This window comes from Falco peregrinus, chromosome 5, assembly GCF_023634155.1.
Source record: "Falco peregrinus isolate bFalPer1 chromosome 5, bFalPer1.pri, whole genome shotgun sequence".
NCBI lineage: Eukaryota > Metazoa > Chordata > Aves > Falconiformes > Falconidae > Falco > Falco peregrinus.
Genome location: NC_073725.1, coordinates 21,962,068 through 21,980,750, shown reverse-complemented (window position 1 = coordinate 21,980,750; position 18,683 = coordinate 21,962,068). Strand labels below are relative to the sequence as shown.

The 18,683-nt window shown below is 37.9% G+C and overlaps 1 protein-coding gene across 5 annotated transcripts in view; it reads left to right on the top strand.

Moving 5' to 3' along the window:
• BBS9 (Bardet-Biedl syndrome 9) overlaps positions 1-18,683 on the top strand; it is a 311,265-nt gene that overhangs the window by 19,246 nt on the left and 273,336 nt on the right. For all 5 annotated transcript variants that reach the window (XM_055804136.1, XM_055804135.1, XM_013303082.3 and 2 more), the window contains one exon: positions 14,820-14,994. In XM_055804136.1, coding sequence (XP_055660111.1) covers positions 14,820-14,994 — 175 coding nt within the window. The remainder of the gene's footprint in view (positions 1-14,819; positions 14,995-18,683) is intronic.

Here is an 18,683-nt window from a genome sequence, read left to right as displayed (position 1 = left end):
ACTCAATCTGCATTTCATTTAAACAAAGCACTATAATTAAAATGAAGTAAAACCAATTACAGAAATATATAACTTTGGGAGCAATTGTGTAGTGTAAGTGAAAGACTTGTTTTTCAAAACTTTGATAGATTTTATGTGATACTTTTTCTAATTTATTTTGTTGAAGTATAGTACCCAAATGTTTGCAGTCATTGTGCACTGGTGGTATAAAGTGGTTTGTATCTTGCATGTGGGGTTATGGCTTCTGCTTTACTTCTGCCAAGAATCAGTGAGTGCCAAGCAGAACAGTAATTACCTCATATGTTTTTAATAGCACATGTATATTAATAATGACCCAATCTTGCATTTGTCTTTTTGGTGACACATTGTTGACTCATATTTAATTCATCATCCTGGTCTTAATCCCCAGATTCTTCTTCTTAGTGCTATTGCCTGCCATTCTCTGGTTTCCTGTGAGACAATTGTCTGAGATCATATCAGATGTTTTACCTAAGTATAGAGATGCTGTCTCTGAAGTTTAGAAATGCAGTATGTATTTCTAGTCTAGTAAGTAGTTTGGCATGATGAATCTTCTGTTACTTCAAACCTATGTATAGCTTTATTATTTACATATGTACTTTCTATTAAACGTTCCAGCATTTAATGTGGATGCATTTGTCTGACAGATTTGTTTGCTGCCCTATATTTTTTCATCCAAAAGAATGCAATTTTAGTTTCTATTTGGTCTCTTTAGTCTTCTCAGAGGGTCTTTCAGAAATGTGTGTATGTAGCTTTTGTTTAATTTTCTAGCATTCATCTGTAACTATTCAATTACAAAAAAGTGTCTGACCTATAGCAATTTATTTGAAAGGGCATCAAACTCTTGTTAGTTGCTTTACCTAGAGAGATGAAATGTATCTTGTACGGGTTATGATGCTTTCTACTAATAGTATTTTGGGTTATTAAGTTTGGTGCAAGTCATTTCTATTAGAAATCACTCTACTATGTCATTCAAGGGAGATTTTCTTGGAAATTTTAGGTAGTAGTGAGTAGGTCTGTGCGTGTCCTCTGAGCACAGAAAAGAATGCAAAGCAAAGATACAGTTTGCCTGTATCTAAAGTGAGAGGGAACAAACCACAAGAGGAAATAAAAATCAATGAAAATGTGATAAGGTAATCTTCAGATTCATAAGGAGAATTCTAACTTTGTGGTATCCAGTTGGTGCTAATTGTGGCCACAACTTGTTCTAGTCCTTGTTGATAGGCTTATTGTTGGGCAACTTGGACAGCTGTGCATATACAGATGAATAGGATTTTAAAAAGTGTCACCAAATAATTATAAATCCAAGACGCTGGAAAAAAAGAAAATTTTTGGTAGATTTCATTTTATATGGCATTCCTACACAAGAAAAGATGTTTTTACCTGGGTGGTAATGCAAGCTTTGGTCAATGGGATTTGCGCTCCCATTGATCACAGTTCTTGCCAAGTAGCAGAACTTCTGCCTACTGGAAGTTTAAGGACTGATGCTGTGCAATGGTGTAATTTCAAGTGGCAAAGTTTTATGGAAAACTGGAGAATTCTGAAGAGTTTGAAAAAGCAATCCAGCTTTTTAAAGTTTAGCAGACAAAAAAGAAAATTTTGAGTTACTGGATTCAAAATTCATTTTTAAAAAATAATTAATCTGTAACTTAACCATGCATTGCTGTGGTTGTCTGCTCTGTTGCCCCTTGTATAAGGTCAGATCAAATGAGTGTTCATAACGTAAAGAAATAATGCTGATTTTTGCATTTCTTTAACATGACTGAGTCTGATTATGATGATAGTTTAATAAAGATAAACATGAATAACCCCCTTAAATGTATTTGGTGTCTACAGTGAATAAAAAGGTCAAGGAAGGATTACAGCAGAAGTAAAATGTATGCAACTACACTTTAGTATGATGATTGATCGGAATGAAAATGTGTGCCATCTTGCTTACCTGTGAAAGTATGAAAATAATGTTTTGCAAGGTTAGTGGCAAAGTAATAAGATCATTTGAGTATTTGCAGTGTGCTTCCAACAGTCTTAAAATATGAGATAACAAATTGTTCCTGCTTAATAAATCTCTGGGGTCTTTCCTGAGATTGCCAAAAAGGAAACCAATAGGGATGGCTAGTTTTTTTGATAGAGACATAATGCACTGACTCATTTGACGACAGAGTAAGAGTTAGTCCTTTTTGTATGTTGGTTACTAGCCTAGGAAATATATAGACAAATGATCTGAATGTGAAAAGTGGCTGTATTTTATTGGTGTTTAGGAGGCTATTTATTTCTAATTTTAATAGGATGTTTCAAACCTCTTGAAGAGGTATAAATGTTCCAACTAAGTTTCTGTAAACTCCCAGTATTTCTTGTAAGCTTAGTTTGTCAAAAGTTCTTTTTAATGAGTTCTTTGGGTGTAACTTCAGTTATTCTGGAGAGTGCTCTTCAGCAAATTTTTAACAATTCTCTAGCCCAAAAAATCAGTAAAGAATGGAAGTGCTTTGGAATCATGAAGTTTCTTACTCTAGGGAGACTAGAAATGGACAAGTAGGCAAAAAGATGGTGAATTTCACTGGGTTTTAACAGTAGGGTTTTGTTATTTTGTTTGGTTAGAAGTTTGCAGGTCTGTCTTAAATGGAATTTTAAAGATTGCGTATTTATTGTATGGTGGTGTCTTAGGAGCCTACTTTTGAAAGTACCTAAAATACTGCAAAATAGGACCTATATTCAACTTCAGCTGGGCTCAATGAAAGGTCTGCTATTGATTTGTGATTCATTAAAAACATCTATGTGCCTTAAATATTCAGTCAAAGGCTATTGATTTGAAAGGACAACTGCTGACAGTACTTGTCTTGATTTCATTTTTATTTGTGGGAGATTTGCTAGTTCAGTAAGATGTTCTGTAATATTGTACAATAGGTATATAGCTTCATATGGGGGCAGCTTGATATTGGAAAGGTTCACAGACTAGAATTCCTCCTGCCTTTAAAAAACATGTATGCCGGTATGGTAATAACTCTATGAATGCAGGGGCTTCAAAGATTTCTGCAGTTGGCAGGGCTTGAAAGGTAGTTACTCAACAAGTTAAGGCAAGAAACAGAATTTTGGGAAGAATTCTTCGATTTCTTCATGAATTGTCATTATTCAGGCTATATCTATGCATATAGTCATGCTCCCGTGCACACTTGAGTTCTTTTTCTCTTGAAAAAGAGTATTATATTGTCTGTAATGCTGTATTGAAACAAGAACACAGTTGTGTGATACTGTTTCACAGCCTCCTGAACTTTTTTCCTGAGACTGTTTCTTGCACTAGATAGAAAAGTCCACTTTTAAATGTGGAAAAAATGCTTAATACGAAGGTTGTAATAAACAAATCTTAGTAATAGAATCTGTTTGGGAGAGGAGACTTTACCCCTCATGTCTAAGTGCAAAATACCGTGTTTCTTACAGTAGGAACTTTTGTGTGCTGGATGTTGCAGCTATGATACTATAGTGCATGTCAGTCTTTTGTGCTCCTTTGAACCATACTAGTGTTTTTCCTAAGGGTCCTTCCATCACCTCAGGTCAATATGAGGTTTAAAGGGATAATTCCCAGGTTGCATAATTTAACTATGCCATCTTCTCTGGTAAGAGTTGGATCAAGAATAAAGGAGTATATTACAGGTCTCTAGAGGATTGATTGTGTGAGTGAGAACTGATTTGCCTTTGGAGATACTTTAATAGTACAAGATTGCCTTTCCATCTAAAATCCTCATGGTTTGTGGCAGGCAGAAATCTGCAAGAGGTTAGGTAGAGAGAATACAGTATGATGGCTGGAAGAGGCAAAAGGATTCTTTTTTTTTTTTTATGGCAGCTCTGATTGTAAGAAGCCTCCCTGGTCAAGACACAATAAAGCATGCAGAGTGGGCTGTTGCAAAGAGAGCATCTCTTGTGTTGGGACTTGTGAATATGCTTTACTGCAATACTTTAACATCCAGAAGGGATTAGAAAATAATTAAAGCTAACATCAGCAGAATAAGGATTTAGTGTTTTCCTTAAACACTTTCCTTAGTTTCTCTTAAAGTCCTATCCACTTCTATTTTTATCTCCTTCCTGTTAGAGTGATTTTTCAATTCCAGCAGCAAAACACTTAGTCTCAGTTGGAACGTGTATGCTTTGTGCATTGTTTGGGATGGGTACATGCATTAGCACAGAGTGATGCAGGGCATTTTTCCTTTTCCTCTTTATATGTGTTTAGGGTATTGTACTGCCTTGGCGGTGCTGTCAGACCCTCTGGCCTAGAATGAATGGCTGCAGCTGAAGTCCTGAACTTTGATCCCTCCTGTAGTAACGCAACGAGCAGCCACCAGACCACCAAGCTAGTTGATTCAGAGTTCTCTCTGAATGTACACTGACATGTGCTTCCTGCTTTGGGTTAGGGAAGTAACCTAAGACTTGCCTTTTACTAGGCGGACATTGTTTTAAGTACTGCCCGACATATTTTCAAATGGTTTTTCCATTAGTCAGAAGTGATTCCTGAAGTGCTTTTCTCACAGTTGACCCAGATCTGTTTTGCTTCAGGAGCTACACTCAGCAGCAAGTTGAATTTTCCAAAATGGGTTTGAACTGGAGGAGCTTTGTTCTCTATGCTGGGAGAAATATTTTGGGGCAAATTTCAATGGTGAAGGAAAACGTATTTGCTTATTTCAAGTCAGGACAATAATTTCTGTTCCACTGTGTGGGAATACAATTTGTGTACATAGCCTCACTGGTCAATGCACTGTGGATTTAACTTTTATCGTATTAGGAAAGCATTTCCTATGTATCATTAAAGGGCTCTTAGGTTCCTGAGCATCTTATAAATGCTAGTTTATCTTTTAGTTTTATTTCATTGATATTTTCTTTCACGCGGGGCTATTGACTGAAGCTTTTGATTACCCTTGAAGGCAGTAACGTTATTTCTGCCGACATCTCCCTAAAATCTGTAACTTTGTGGAGGTTTTTCTGATTTCTAATTTATCACATTTGATACTGTAGTTTTCCTTGCATGATTTCACATGATGCTCAGGCCTTGTGATTACATAATGTACTTAAGAAAATTATTTGGTGCCAGAGAGGAGGCTCAGAGTAGAGGAAATCATTAACATGTGAAAAACTTGATCTCAAAATAGCTTTAATTAGAAGCTTATTTCAGAGCTACCACCTGCCTCTAATTTTGGCTTTGCATTAGCTCTAAAAATACGTTGTGGTTTAAAAGTGTGACGTAAATTTATTCATATCATGCTAGAATAACAAAACTACAAACAACAGTAGCTGGACTTGTGCTTAAAAGTAACACTTTCTGGCTGAAGGACATTCCTCTTGAGACACGAGCTGCTGAAACTATGCAGAGTACACTAAGTGATTCCATCTGATCTGCAGAAAACACTATGGTTTATATTTTCACTTTATAAATATGTCACTGGTAAAGCCAACTGGCTGCAATAAGCTTTTTTGAAATGGACATTTCTGGCTGTGTTTTTGGGAGATGCTTTTCTTAAAGTGAAACATAAAAACTCTGTTCACTACCAGACATTAAAAACAAATGGCCAAAGGAAATAAGTTCACCTATAAAAAGCTGGGAAATAAGATTTCATACACAATTTCATTCTCTTAAATTATGCTTTACATATGATAGCTTGGATAATAGGAGTTTGATGCAGTAGTTCAAGCTAGTTAAAATCCAAATTTGAAAGTTAGTGAGTAGAACACCACAAATATGATGAACAAAGTGGTAGGTATATTAAGAAGTGATGCTGTGCTTTTAAAGGCAAAAAGAGCCATTGCTAATTCAGTCTTGGGTTATTTATATTTGTTTCTTCAGACAGTATTGTTTAGTACTGCAATATGCTTGGAGATCATTGGAGTGCTCTAAAGGACTTGTCATATTATGTTATACTCAATCATATTACTACTGTTAAAATAGGAGATATTTTAACAATGTTACTTGTGTGTGCATACGTATGATAAATGTTAAAGATGAATGTTTGCATGTCTGATATGCTGTGTAGGTTCCTATATATTGTAGAAGGTGCTATAGTTTTTCTATTAATTTTCTATTCCTGTTGTAATGAAATTGCTAAGAATAAGATTGCTATTCATAATATACATGACAGCAGAAACTGTCACTACTTATTACTTAAGCAATAACACCTCAGCACTTCTACTGACCTTTACTTTTTTACTTGAATTGTGATATGTATAGTAAACTAACACTGCATATCAATTATATCTGGTATAGTGTTTGTCTTCAAATGTTATTAGAAGAATATAAAATAGCAACTAAGTTTTTTATTTTAGACAAGCTTAAACCCTGAAGTTTGTGGTCAGAATCTGTCTAAAAGATAGTTTTTTCACTACCATCAGTATAACCAGAAGTACCTGAAATTTAATACTATTACAAAATATCTAAGATTTCTGTGTTAGTAAGGGCATTCCCTTGACAATTAAATGTCCTTTACTTTCAATCTTATCATATATCATGCAATATCTAGAACTTTTCAAAACAGTAGAATAGCAACATGGCAAAAATCTAAACATAGTTACTGTTGTAATTTTTTTGTGACCTAAATTATTTTATGCATAATTTTAGTTTTTTGGATTTTGCCCCCCCTGGTTTTATCTATATCTTTCTAAGAAAGAAAAGATGAAAAATAGGAAGCCTTAAGAAACAAAGTACAAACATGTTCTACCACTGTACCTTTAAAAAAAGTTTTTCAAGATGATATTTGTAATCTCTTTGTCTTCAGGTTTCAGGTACCAGGGAGTTCTATTGAAACTAGATATTGCAAGTTAAGGTTCTGGAAACAGGGCAGACTGCTGTGGATTTCTTCTGTAGTGCGCTGCTGTATGCATATTCATAGGAGACTGTGGAAAGTGTGGTGAAGATTCTCTATACTCAGACTTACAGGGTTGTATTCATGATAATGGTGTAAAATAGAAATAGAACTGAACAGTTAGCTAATGTTAAGTGTTGAGAGGGTTTTCAGTATACCTTTGAATACTGAATTTGAACATATGTGATTTTGAGGTAACAGATGTAGAATTACTGTTGTCACTTGGACAGCTGGATTATAAAGCATTATTTTCTTGCAAGCCAAATAAAAATGTCACTAGTTATTTTCTAGTAGCCAATAACTGTACTTTAAGATAACTAATCCTGAGAGACTGTGGTGGCAACCAGTGGGCTACCACCTTTTACTAGTTATCAGTGTTTGTACAAGCTTCTCAGAGTACTTTTACTGGTTACTCATAATTTTATACAGCTGGCTAACTCATGTTTTTCTAGACTCTATCAACAGTGTGATAATAATGTCAGCAACTGTTGGGAAGTGGAAGCTGGGTATCATTAACATGGATGGCATACCAGTGCAAAACATCTTAAGTTTCTCTAATGGTTTCTACTGTTTGCTGATCAGGACTATGTAATAGGATTAAATCCTGTGACATTTCACAGCCTAGAGGAACAGATATCTACCATAGTGCCTTGAAGTAGATCAGAGATGAAAGATAGAATGCCTTTTTTGAATGACTTATCTGAATGATTCTTCTCTTGACATCGTCTAGTACAATCCCACTTCCCAGACAGGTTGAGCTAGAAGTTGCCCAGGATTGTGTTCAGTGTTGTTTTCAATATGTCTATGGAAGAACACTCCGCAACCATTCTGAACAATGGGTTCCAGTGTTTGATGACCTTCACAGTAAAAAAAAAAATATCTTTTTTTATGTTCAGATAAATTTCATATAAGTTTGTTCCTGTTGACCTTTGTCCTGTGACTGGGTGCCATAGAGAAGAGTCCATCTCCCCCTTATTTGTTCTGTCTCATTAGGTATTTATGCATATTGGTGAGATTCCCCCTGAGCCATGTCTTCCCCAGGCTGAACAGCCCTACCTCTCTAGCTTCTCATCTGAAAGATGCACCAGTTTCTTAATAATCTTTGTGGCCCTTGCTGCAGAACGTCCCTAGATTTTATTTTTCTTTTTTTGTACTGGGGAGCTCAGAACTGGATCCAGTACTCTGGATGTGACCTCATCAATGCTTAGGGGAAGGATTTCTTCCTTTAGCTTCCTAGTGACACTTTCCTGATGCAGCCTGGGATATGGTATATTTCATCCAGGAGGACCCCATGTCTTTCTCTGCAGAGCTGTTTTACATCTGGTTGGCTCCCAGTGTGTACTGATGCCTGGGGTTATTCCTTCCTTGGGCAGGACTTTGCATTTCCCTTTGAACTTCATGACATTCCTGTCTGCCTACTTCTTCAGGCTGTTGAGACCCCTCTGAATGGCAGCACATCTCCTGACCCTGGCAGTTTAATCAGTCATCAGTCCACCTCATGGTCCACTTAGGTAGCCTGGACTTCATCAACTTATGTATGGGGATGCTATGGGAGGCAGCACCTAAAGTCAAGGTAAAGGGCATCAACTGCCATCCACAAAGCCAGTCATTTCTTTGTAGAAAGCAGTTAGGTTGGTTAAGTGTGTGACTACCTTTGTAGATCCATGCTGACTACTTCTGACTAACTTCTTGTCCTTCACGTGTCTGGAAATGGTTCCCATGAACTTTAGCTCCTTCACTACCTTCCCAGGGTCTGAGATGAGGTTGACTTGCCTGTTCCCTGGATCTTCCTTATTGCCTTTCTTGAAGATAGTGATGTTTGCTTTCTTCTAGTCTTTAGGAACTTCTTCTGATTGCTTCTGAACCTCCTAGATTTCTTGTGCCCTGCTGTTGTCCTTTTTACAGATATCAGGGTGGTTCAAGTCCCCCATGAGGACCAGAGTCACCAAATATTAGGCTTCTGCCAGTTGTCTGAAGAGTGCCTTGTCTACATCTTCCTGATAAGGTGACTTGTGGCAGACCCTCACATTGGTCTTCTCAATAATCCTGACTCATAAGTTCTTGACCGGCTCATCACCTGTCCCCAGGCAGAACTCTGTGTGTTTAGGTGCTCCCTTGCTAAAAAGGGCAACTCCTCATCACCATCCTGCCCTGCCCTTCCTAAAGGGCCTAGATGCATTCATCTTAGTGTTCCAGTCCTGTAAGCTAGCCCACTATGTGTGATCCCGATGAGGTCATAATTTTGTAACTGCACACAGACTTTCAGTTCTGCCCATTTTTCCCCATACTATGTGCATTACTGTACAGGCGTTTCAGGGAGGCACTCAAAAAGGCCATGAGAGCTTTCTCCACAAGCCTGCTGTTCCATGAGCACTTCCTTACTTGGATTCCTGTGCTTGAAATGATTCCACTTCAGCCCTGTTTTGTTGGTTGCTATGTCCCTTTGGTTCACGTCGTCGCAGCACCTTTTGCTTGCTTATCCCATTTACCACTTCCTCACTTGATTGTTGTAAAATCTCTCCCTCCCCTGTAATTCCTAGTTTAAAGTTAGTCTTACTGAGTTGGCAAGCCTGTTGGCAAAGATACTTTTGCTGGATTTAGTCAGAGGATCCTGTCTCTTCCAAACAGCTGCCTGTCCTCAAAGAGGGTCACATGGTCATAAACCAAACCCCTGCTGCACATACCTGCTGTGCAACCAGTTGTTGGCTCACACGATACACCCAGTCTTCCTCATGCCTTTCCCCTTCCTCAACAGGATCAAGGAGGAAAACCACCTGGGCCCTCATGGCCTTAAGCATCACCCACAGGGTCATGTCATACTTGATACTTTCCAGGTCACTCCTGGCAGGTGCAAAGTTAGTATGGAGTTATTTACGTGGGGTAATGATTCACTTACCTGAAACATTTTTAAAATTACAAATTTGGGACAGAGTTCTCCTATCAGCTTAACAGCCATCGGATAAGTAGCAGACCTGGCTTGGGAGTGGGGAGGAACTGTGTGACCTGAGCAAGGGGAGCTGGAGGCCCACAGGGAAGAAGGTGAGCAGTATTGCTCCTGCCAGCAGTAGCAAGGCATTGAATTGGTTTTGCTCATTTGTCTACTCACAACCTTAGTTTGCTTCAAGTGATACTCTTTGAACTTATAGTTGCTACAATTCTTTTCTGCATACATTGTTTTTTCTTTTTTTTAATTTACAGTAGTATTAGTTGATAGTGTAGGATGGTCAGAATTTTAGGAACGTTAATATTAAAAATTTCAAATTTGCACGTGCATCTTTGTTTTTTAAATTGAAACATATAAGGTGCTTATTTATAGATCACTCACTAATTTCTGAATCGTGTGTTAGTAAAGTCATTGCAGTGTTCTTGGCTAGTACTTCAGAGATTCAGTATAAGCAGCAAACCAAATGTTCATTCTGAATATGATCAGTAGTTGCTGTAACCTCTAGATACCACATATTTCAGGTACAGGATGTCAGCTACAAGTTATGAATAACTCAGTCCTGGAATCTTTCCTGTGAAGAATATTTAAGAGGGTGCATGATTCTTAAAGGCCTAATAAAGCTGCTTTATTCAAATAATTTCAGAGGAAATTATGCACATTTAAAAGGTGTGTATATATATGCATATCTAATGTGTTTGTGTATTGTAGAATGTTTTTAATTTTATAAACAATAAATTCTAAGACTGAACAGAAGCCCTAGACCCTGCTTTATAATTTAGAAAGTCTGTATAGAAAATCCTAGGAAAATTATAGTTCTCAAAGAATTTGTCTGTTTAGAAAATGCTTTTGGAGATCTATGTCAAACCCATAATTCTCTCAAATTATTGCATTTAGTCACAGGAAACATTTCTTCATTGACTTTTGCAGTCAAGACAGGTAAAAAGTTTACACTTCCTAGCAGGTTGCATGAATTTATTAAATCTGCACATAGAAGAGGAAACATTTAAAATGTTTCAAGTTTCTAATCTAGTGGTATAAACTTCAGAACATTATAGATTAAACTTTTGAGACTTAAAGCATTGTTGTGGTTTACCCCAGCTGGCAACTCGGCACAGCACAGCTGCTCATTCACCCCCCTTCAGTGGGATGGGGGAGGGAACCGGAAGGGTAAAAGAGAAAATTCATGGGATGAGATAAAGAACTTAATAGGTAAAGCAAAAGCTGTGTGTCCAAAAAAAGCACAGTGAGGAATTAATTCACTGCTTCCCATGGGCAGGCAGGTGTTTAGCCATCCCCAGGAAACCTGGGCTCCATCATGCATAATGGTTACTTGGAAAGACAAATGCTGTAACTCTGAATATCCCCCCCTTCCTCCTTACCTCCAGCTTTATATGCTGAGCAAGTCATCATGATGGCATGTAATGAGGTGCCTCCAGCATGGCCTCATGCACAGCCACTGATGCTTCAAGATGTACCTGCTGCAGCAGGGACTTACTTATCTACAGCCACAGGTGCTTTGAAGTGTACCTTCTCCAGCGTGGGCTTATCCTTGGGCCACAGTCCCTTCAGAGGCATACCTGCTGCAGTGCAGACATAACCATGGCCACAGACACTTTGAGGCGTACCTGCTGCAGCATGGACTTACTCATGGCCACAGGGACTTTGGAGTGTCCTGCTCCTGCATGAACTCATCCACAGGTCAAAGTCCCTTTGACTTGAATTCACAATGGAGTTCCAGCCTGTCCAGCACAGCAGCACAGAAACAGTGGCCATTCCCTGGCTGTCTGCCAGCCCAGGCACATCGCCATTGCTGTTATCAGAATGCTCCTGGGCACAGCACAGTGAGATGATAAGCAGTGCAGCAAACAGCCACTAACAAGTACAAGGGTGTAACACAGTGAGGCAAGCCCATGCCCATGGCAAGCACAGAAGTGTGTCAATTAATAGCTGAACAGCAAAACCAGCTATAAATTTGGTCTAGCATGTTCCATTCCAATCTGTTATCTCTAACCCTTTGAGTTCCATGTTGAGTACCAAAAAGGACTGTTAGTGGTTTCACCCGGCAGGCAGCTAAATACCACACAGCCATTTGCTTGCTCCCCCCTCCACAGTGGTACGGAGGAGAGAATCGGAAGAAAAAAATAAAATCTATGGGTTGAGATGAAGAGTTTAAAAGGACAGAAAGTGATGGGATAATAATAATAACAAGAACAGCATCAATGAGAAAAGAATTAGTATAGACAAAAAAGTGATGCGCAATGCAGTTGCTTGCCACCTGCTGACCAGTGTCCAGGCAGTTCCCAAGCAATGGCCCCCAGCCGGCTTTCCCCCTAGTTTATATACTGAGCATGATGTCATATGGTATGGAATATCCCTTTGGCCACTTTGGGTCAGCTATCCTGGCTGTGTCTCTTCACTTCAAATGTCCCCCACTTCCTCCTCCTCCCAGGTTTATGTGCTGAACTTCACAAAAAAATAACTTTCCTTGGGGCTTCCACCAGCTTCTCCAGGACTGGTTGCGTCACTGCACTGAGTGCCTTGTGGCACCCATCTCCACCACTCTGGATTTGGGGATCTGAACCCAATTCCCTTTTGATCAGCTGACAAACTAGAACAATCATCAAATTGCATTTGCCAGTGACAAGTGGTTACTAGTTTAATGAGCTGCTATAAAGATGATCTATTTAAATTTTCTCACTTGCAGTAGTAGTAAAAACCCAAAGATATGTTGGTTTGACTTCAGTATCACGCAAAATCTCAGTCTGGCCACTTTTGAACAGTACTTTAATGATTTCCACATTGAATTGCTTTTCTATAACGTGGTAGTTTATAAGTACAGATTCTGACATTTTTTAGTTTAGGAAGATGAGTTTTTCTTGTTCCTCAGTGAAGTTTCTATTTGAAGCCACCCAGGATTCTTGATTAGTGGGGTACTTCTCTCATGTTTAGTAAAGAATAAGAGATTTGCCTAATGTTGAATAAAATTATTTTCTATATTTTATTTAATTAGTCATTTGGAAATGCTGTTACTACCTTGCTAAAGCAAAATATAAGTGATATTATCAGTTAATGTTAACCTTCAAAATGTATGCACTTCAGGAGTTTTCAAACACACAAACCCAACAAAATTCCACTAAATAAGAATGACCTATAAGGCTTTCAGAAAAGGCATATGTAGGACATAAGGGAAGAAACAGGTGTTGTGATTATATGCTTGAAATACCATCAGTGTTCCTGAAATTACACTGTTGAAATTGTTTTGTAGTTTTGTTTATGTAATCATTGATGTGAGGGCTTGAAGTATTTGAACTTTTTCAGTAGAGACTGAAAGATTCAGCTTTGCCTCTACCAGATGCACAGCATGAATTACACTGTCAAATGTCCTTCCTGTCAAATGGTTGATCTTTGCAATAGGGTTTGTAGTAGTAAACACTTACATGTACTGAATTATAGAAGTATGGGAGACCTTGATTTTTAGAAAATGGGAAAATCTGAAGAAGGGATGGAGGAGGACAAGCAGAAGGGACCCAGCTGCTTTACTTGCTTTTTGTTTTTTCTGTTCTTAGTTTAAGCCAGGGGTCCTCAAACTACTGCCTGCGGGCTGGATACAGCCCCCCAGGGTCCTCAATCCAGCCCCCGGTATTTACAAACACACCCCACCCCCCACCCCCCGCCGGGGGTTGTAGGGGAAACCAAGCAGCCTGTGATGCCTGCCTGCCACTTCATCCGCGTGCTGGCCCCCTGTTTAAAAAGTTTGAGGACCCCTGGCCTAAACTAAATTTTTCTCCTTTTTAATCACAAGGACAAGTAACATGATGTACTGCTGACCTATTACACTGCTATTTATTTTTAAGTGTCTATGAAGAATCATAGTGGAGATGAGCAATGTTTTGCACTGTACATCATATTTGTTGCTTTTTCAGATACTGAATATCTGTTTGACCTTTGTTACCTTTATCTAAGTGTAAGAAAGAAGTTTTAGTCTATTTTTGGTTTGCTTTGCCTTCCTGTATTAAAAAATGATTCTTAAAGGATTAAGGAATGGAGTTTAGTGAATAGACAAATTTGTTTGGGTCCTCCATACATAAATTCCTGAAAGACAATGGAGTATTTTGATGGAGGTGAATAGACATTTTGAATTACAAGTATTTCATGTTGTGCTTGCAAGATAGGGGCTTATCTCTGAATTCAAGCAAGATGCTTCTGTCAGCTTCAGAAGGTTTTAGTATTCCTGGTATAGCTCTCTTTGAATGTATGAAAAACATTTGTTTGAACTGTTACCCTTGCATATGAAATGCAAACTGCATAATCAGCTTCTGATCTCAGAAGTCTTCCAAATGAGACTTTGAATTTAGATTGGTGTATTTGAGGCATGACAAGTCATGTCTGGAGGCTGCTGAATAATGGACAAAGCTTGAATTAATTTGCTCCAAGCTTATTTTTTTTAGTCTTGTTGGTAACATGGAGTAGGTCTGTTTTGTTTTTTCTTTCCTTGAAGACAGAAAATGTGAATGTAAAACTTGGAAAAATTACTGTTGTATTACTTTCACAATACATATTTGTAGGGCTTTGTTATGTTGCTTAAGTGGGCTTGAAAGAGTAGAATAGGTTATTTTTAAACCACAGTTCTTATGACTGCTTGCAGGGTATGGAGGCATTTAAGAACCAGGATAATTTGGGGTTTCAGGAGTATTGAAACATGTCTTTAAACTGAAATTGTAAAAGTTATATCTTTTGGAATTTTGGTTTGAAATAAAATATCTAACATTTTGTTTGCTCTTAATATATTCTGAATGTTTTTCCCCCAAAAATCTAGGCTGTTTATTTTAGTAAGCTTTTATTGAGTTTAGGATATTTAATGTTCTTCCTCACAGCACTCATGTAAATTAAATTAATCTTATTTATATTTTTGTTAGGATTACTTATGAGTACAATTCTGATTTGCTAACGATTTCAGGATTAAAACTATATAAATATCATTACTTTGTTTCCTTTGTATTTCTTTCTTTTGCTTTCCTTAGGTCGAGATTTGATATGCATACAGTCCATGGATGGGATGCTCATGCTGTTTGAACAGGAAAGCTATGCTTTTGGCCGTTTTTTACCTGGTTTTCTTCTGCCTGGTCCCTTGACTTACAGCTCTCGGACAGATTCTTTCATTACAGTGTCTTCTTGTCGACAGGTTGAGAGTTACAAGTATGTATTCACATTCAGTAATTATAGCATATTTTGGTGCTGTCATTTAGTATGTAAACAAATTAAAAGTGATCATGTCTTATTTTTATTGCCTTTACCAATATTGTATCCAGAAGCAGGTGATAGGTAGCTGCAGGAAAGAAGAAAAATAAAATATTGTATGTTGTTGAATGATTACTGTCTCTGTACGGTCACATAAGAAAGCAAACTCTGTGTCCTGAGGACTTTACGGTCCTATTTTATTTGTATAAATGTGTTAAGTTTACTAGTTTATCAAGATGTACCATGTTGACCTGCAAATGCTAGGTTTTTTCCAGCTTCAGTTCAGTCTAGTCTGTCCTTTCAGTGTTGTCTGTGCTATACTGCTTGAGCGAAATCTTCCTTCCAGTTGTTTCAATGGGATTTTTATTTTGATGCGAAGAGGTGTTAATCTGATGAATCTACTCAGTTTTCAGAAGAGATTAGAGCCAGGGCTTTGGCCTGGTTATAGGATCCTCTCAAAGACATGAGCGCTGGGGGGGGAGAGATGGAATCCACCTGATAAAATGGCAGAGGGGGACTGTTAATCTTGTTGACTGCTAAACTGAGGGATAGGTGCTAAATCCAGCATGTAAGTGTTGATATAGGGTGTAAAGGTCAAGTGCACAAAGGGGGATGCTTTCATAGTACCTCAGATGAAGTGGAATGAGTCAGGGCCCATATTAAGTGCATATTTACAAACACCTACAGCCTTGACAACAAAGAGGAAGAGCTAGAAGTTGTGTGTGCACTTAGAGATGTGACAGGGTAGCTTGCATGACCAAGGTGCTGTAATTGATGACTCCAGACTCTTCAGGAAGAAAAGACATAAAGGGGAGGATTTGTGTTCACCATGTAGGAGCAGCTTGAATACTGAACCACCATGTTGAGAGTTTATCAAGATTCCATCTGTTCAGAATCAGATGGATGCTTGAGGAAGGGGATGTTGCGGTGGATGTCTGTATGAAGCCACCTTTAAACAAGAAGTCCTGATTGCAGGCCCTTGTTCTCATGGAGGGATAATGTCTGCTGGGAGGGCAACGTAATGGACTTGAGCAATGTGGAAGGTTTCTGAGGTGTATTAGGAAAAACTTTTTTGATGTAGGTGCTAGACAGCCTGGGTAAGGAAGGTGCCTAGAGCTCAGCAAGAAATTTTGAGGAGTAATAGCATCTGCTGTTGAGTGTTGCAGACACTGGCTGCAGTGACTGTGAAATTATGTAGATTAAGATGCTAAACGAAGTGAAGAAGATAAGCAGTGGACTAAAGCCTGTAGATTTCAAGAGAACAGACTTGGGCTTGTTCAAGGAACTGGTAGGCAGGATCCTGTGAGAGGCTGCCTTGAAGGGCAAAAGGGCTCCGGAGAGCTGGTGAATCTTCATGGATAACATTCTCAAAGACCAAGAATGATCCATTTCTGTATTCAGGAAAATAAGAAGTAGCAGAAAGCAGCTTGACTGAATAGGTAGCTTCTGACTGAGTTCAAATGGAAAAAAAGAAACGTGTGAGATGGAAGTTAACATGGACTAAGGAGGAATATAAAACATCATGTGGGCATGCAGGTGATAGGATTGAGAAGGTATAAGCTTGGTTAAAACTTCTACTGGCAGAGGATCTGAAGAACAAGGACTTCCACAGGTACCTCAGGTGTAAAAGGTGTATCCAGGAAATTGACCCATTACTGAACACTGGGAAACTTTAACCAAGGTCTGAAAAGACCAAGGAACTTAATACTTGTTTTGCTTCATCCTTTCTCCATTAAAACTGACAAGGTCTGCTCTTTGGCTTTTTGAATCTCTGTGCCTAGCAGTAAATTGGGGTGGGGGTGTTGTGGTGTTTGGGACAGAACTACTGCCTGTGGCAAAAAAAAAAGAATCGAAAAATGGATGAAAAGTGGCAGAGCTGTCAGGCTTACAGAGTAGTAGTTGTCCACAGTTCAAACTAGCAGCCATAGATAAGTGTGGTTTCTCAGGAGCTGATACTGGAGCCAGTATTTCTGTAACATCTTAATCCTAGACAACAGGGCAGAATTTATCTCCTGAAATTCAAGGGTGATGCCAAATTGTAGGAAGTGGCTACATTCAGAGGAATCTCATCAAGCTGGAGGAATGGGCTGGCAAGTACCTTAAGGATTTTTTCAGAGATAATCATATTAAATGAAATAATAATGCCACATTTTATACACCATGCCTTGGCAATCTACTCTGGGAAACATTAATCTGACGCAATGCTTTGTCACGCTACACTATCACTGAATTTCTCAAGCAATACCCTTTTTTTTTATTATGCTGCTTAACCTTGATCAAATGGTTTTTAGATTCTGCATATTGCACGAGTGGATTATAGACGTGTATTTTTTTTCTTGATACAGGAGAAGATGTATGTGTTGCAAGTAAAAGGAATTTAATAGAAAATTCATATTTCCCCTAAGAAATAAATTAGAATATAGTTTATTAATATTGGTAAGGAATAAAGAAGTATTTTTTCTTTAAAATGAATATCTAATGTGTTTTTAATATGTTTAGATTCTTGACTTTTACAACAGATCTGACTAAATTTTTTCCGCAGTCTGTCACTGATTCCCAAGTGTGCTGTCTTTATTGTAGAAAGGGGTAGTTTTTTAAAAGAGTTCTTCACTTGCTTATTGGCAGCAAGTGTTAAGACACTGTAGTACTAATCTCTAGTGTGTGTCTGAACTATTAGGACATTAGAATAAGTTAAATAATCCTTCTAAAGTAAAGGAAATAGACATGCTAAGGAGAGAAGTTATTTTTATAGCGTTAAACATTTTTTTCTTGTTATAGTACATGAAAAATATAGCAGTCCTATTTAGTTTCTGTAGCAGAACAGATTGCCAATTTTCAAATTATCTGTCTTCCTATAGCTCATACAGACCAATGCCTTCGTTTGAAAGCAGTATTTCCTGTGCGATTCTGAATTCTTTCAAGATTGAAAAGCAAAATGCCTCTTATTTAAATGATTGTATACTTGATGTGATAGGTGAATTGAAAGTGTGTGTTTTTCATCTGTGGCTTGAGTTTTTTTGTGATGAAAGACTTGTACGCTGGTAGTTGGTACCTAAACAGCAACATATATTGCTATTCAACGGGAGTTTAGTTTGAAAACTGTGTATCAGTCCCTGATTAGTTAATAAAATGATAATGTGCTGGACAAGACTATCAATAAAATATGGTAAAAAGACAAAAATTTATTAGGTCAGATTCTGCAACTTTTTAATAAATGTGTTAAACTGAAAAAGGGAAGTAGATATGTTCATATAGAGGATATTTAAAGACATAATAATTTTACTAGAAGCAGCTTAATTAGTATTCTTAATTAGGTTATAGCATTCACCATAAGCAATTAAATGTCTTACTCCAAATACATAGTTTACTTCTCTAAGTTAAATAATTTTTAGAAACTAAAATCCTTCAGTAGCAATCACCACAATGTGAGGTGAGGACTGCTGGTGTCATAATTTTAAATCTGTAACTTTGACATTATACAAACCCACATACTTGTATTTGTTAGACTTGAGTTGGAAGATTCAGAGTTGTGTTGGTTTGAGCTTAGGAGCTGATGACACCTCATGACTTCCAGAATTGAATGCTATCTTTTGGATAAGGTTTTTGGATTTATTTGTTGTTTGTTTCATTTTTGTAGGAAACATCAG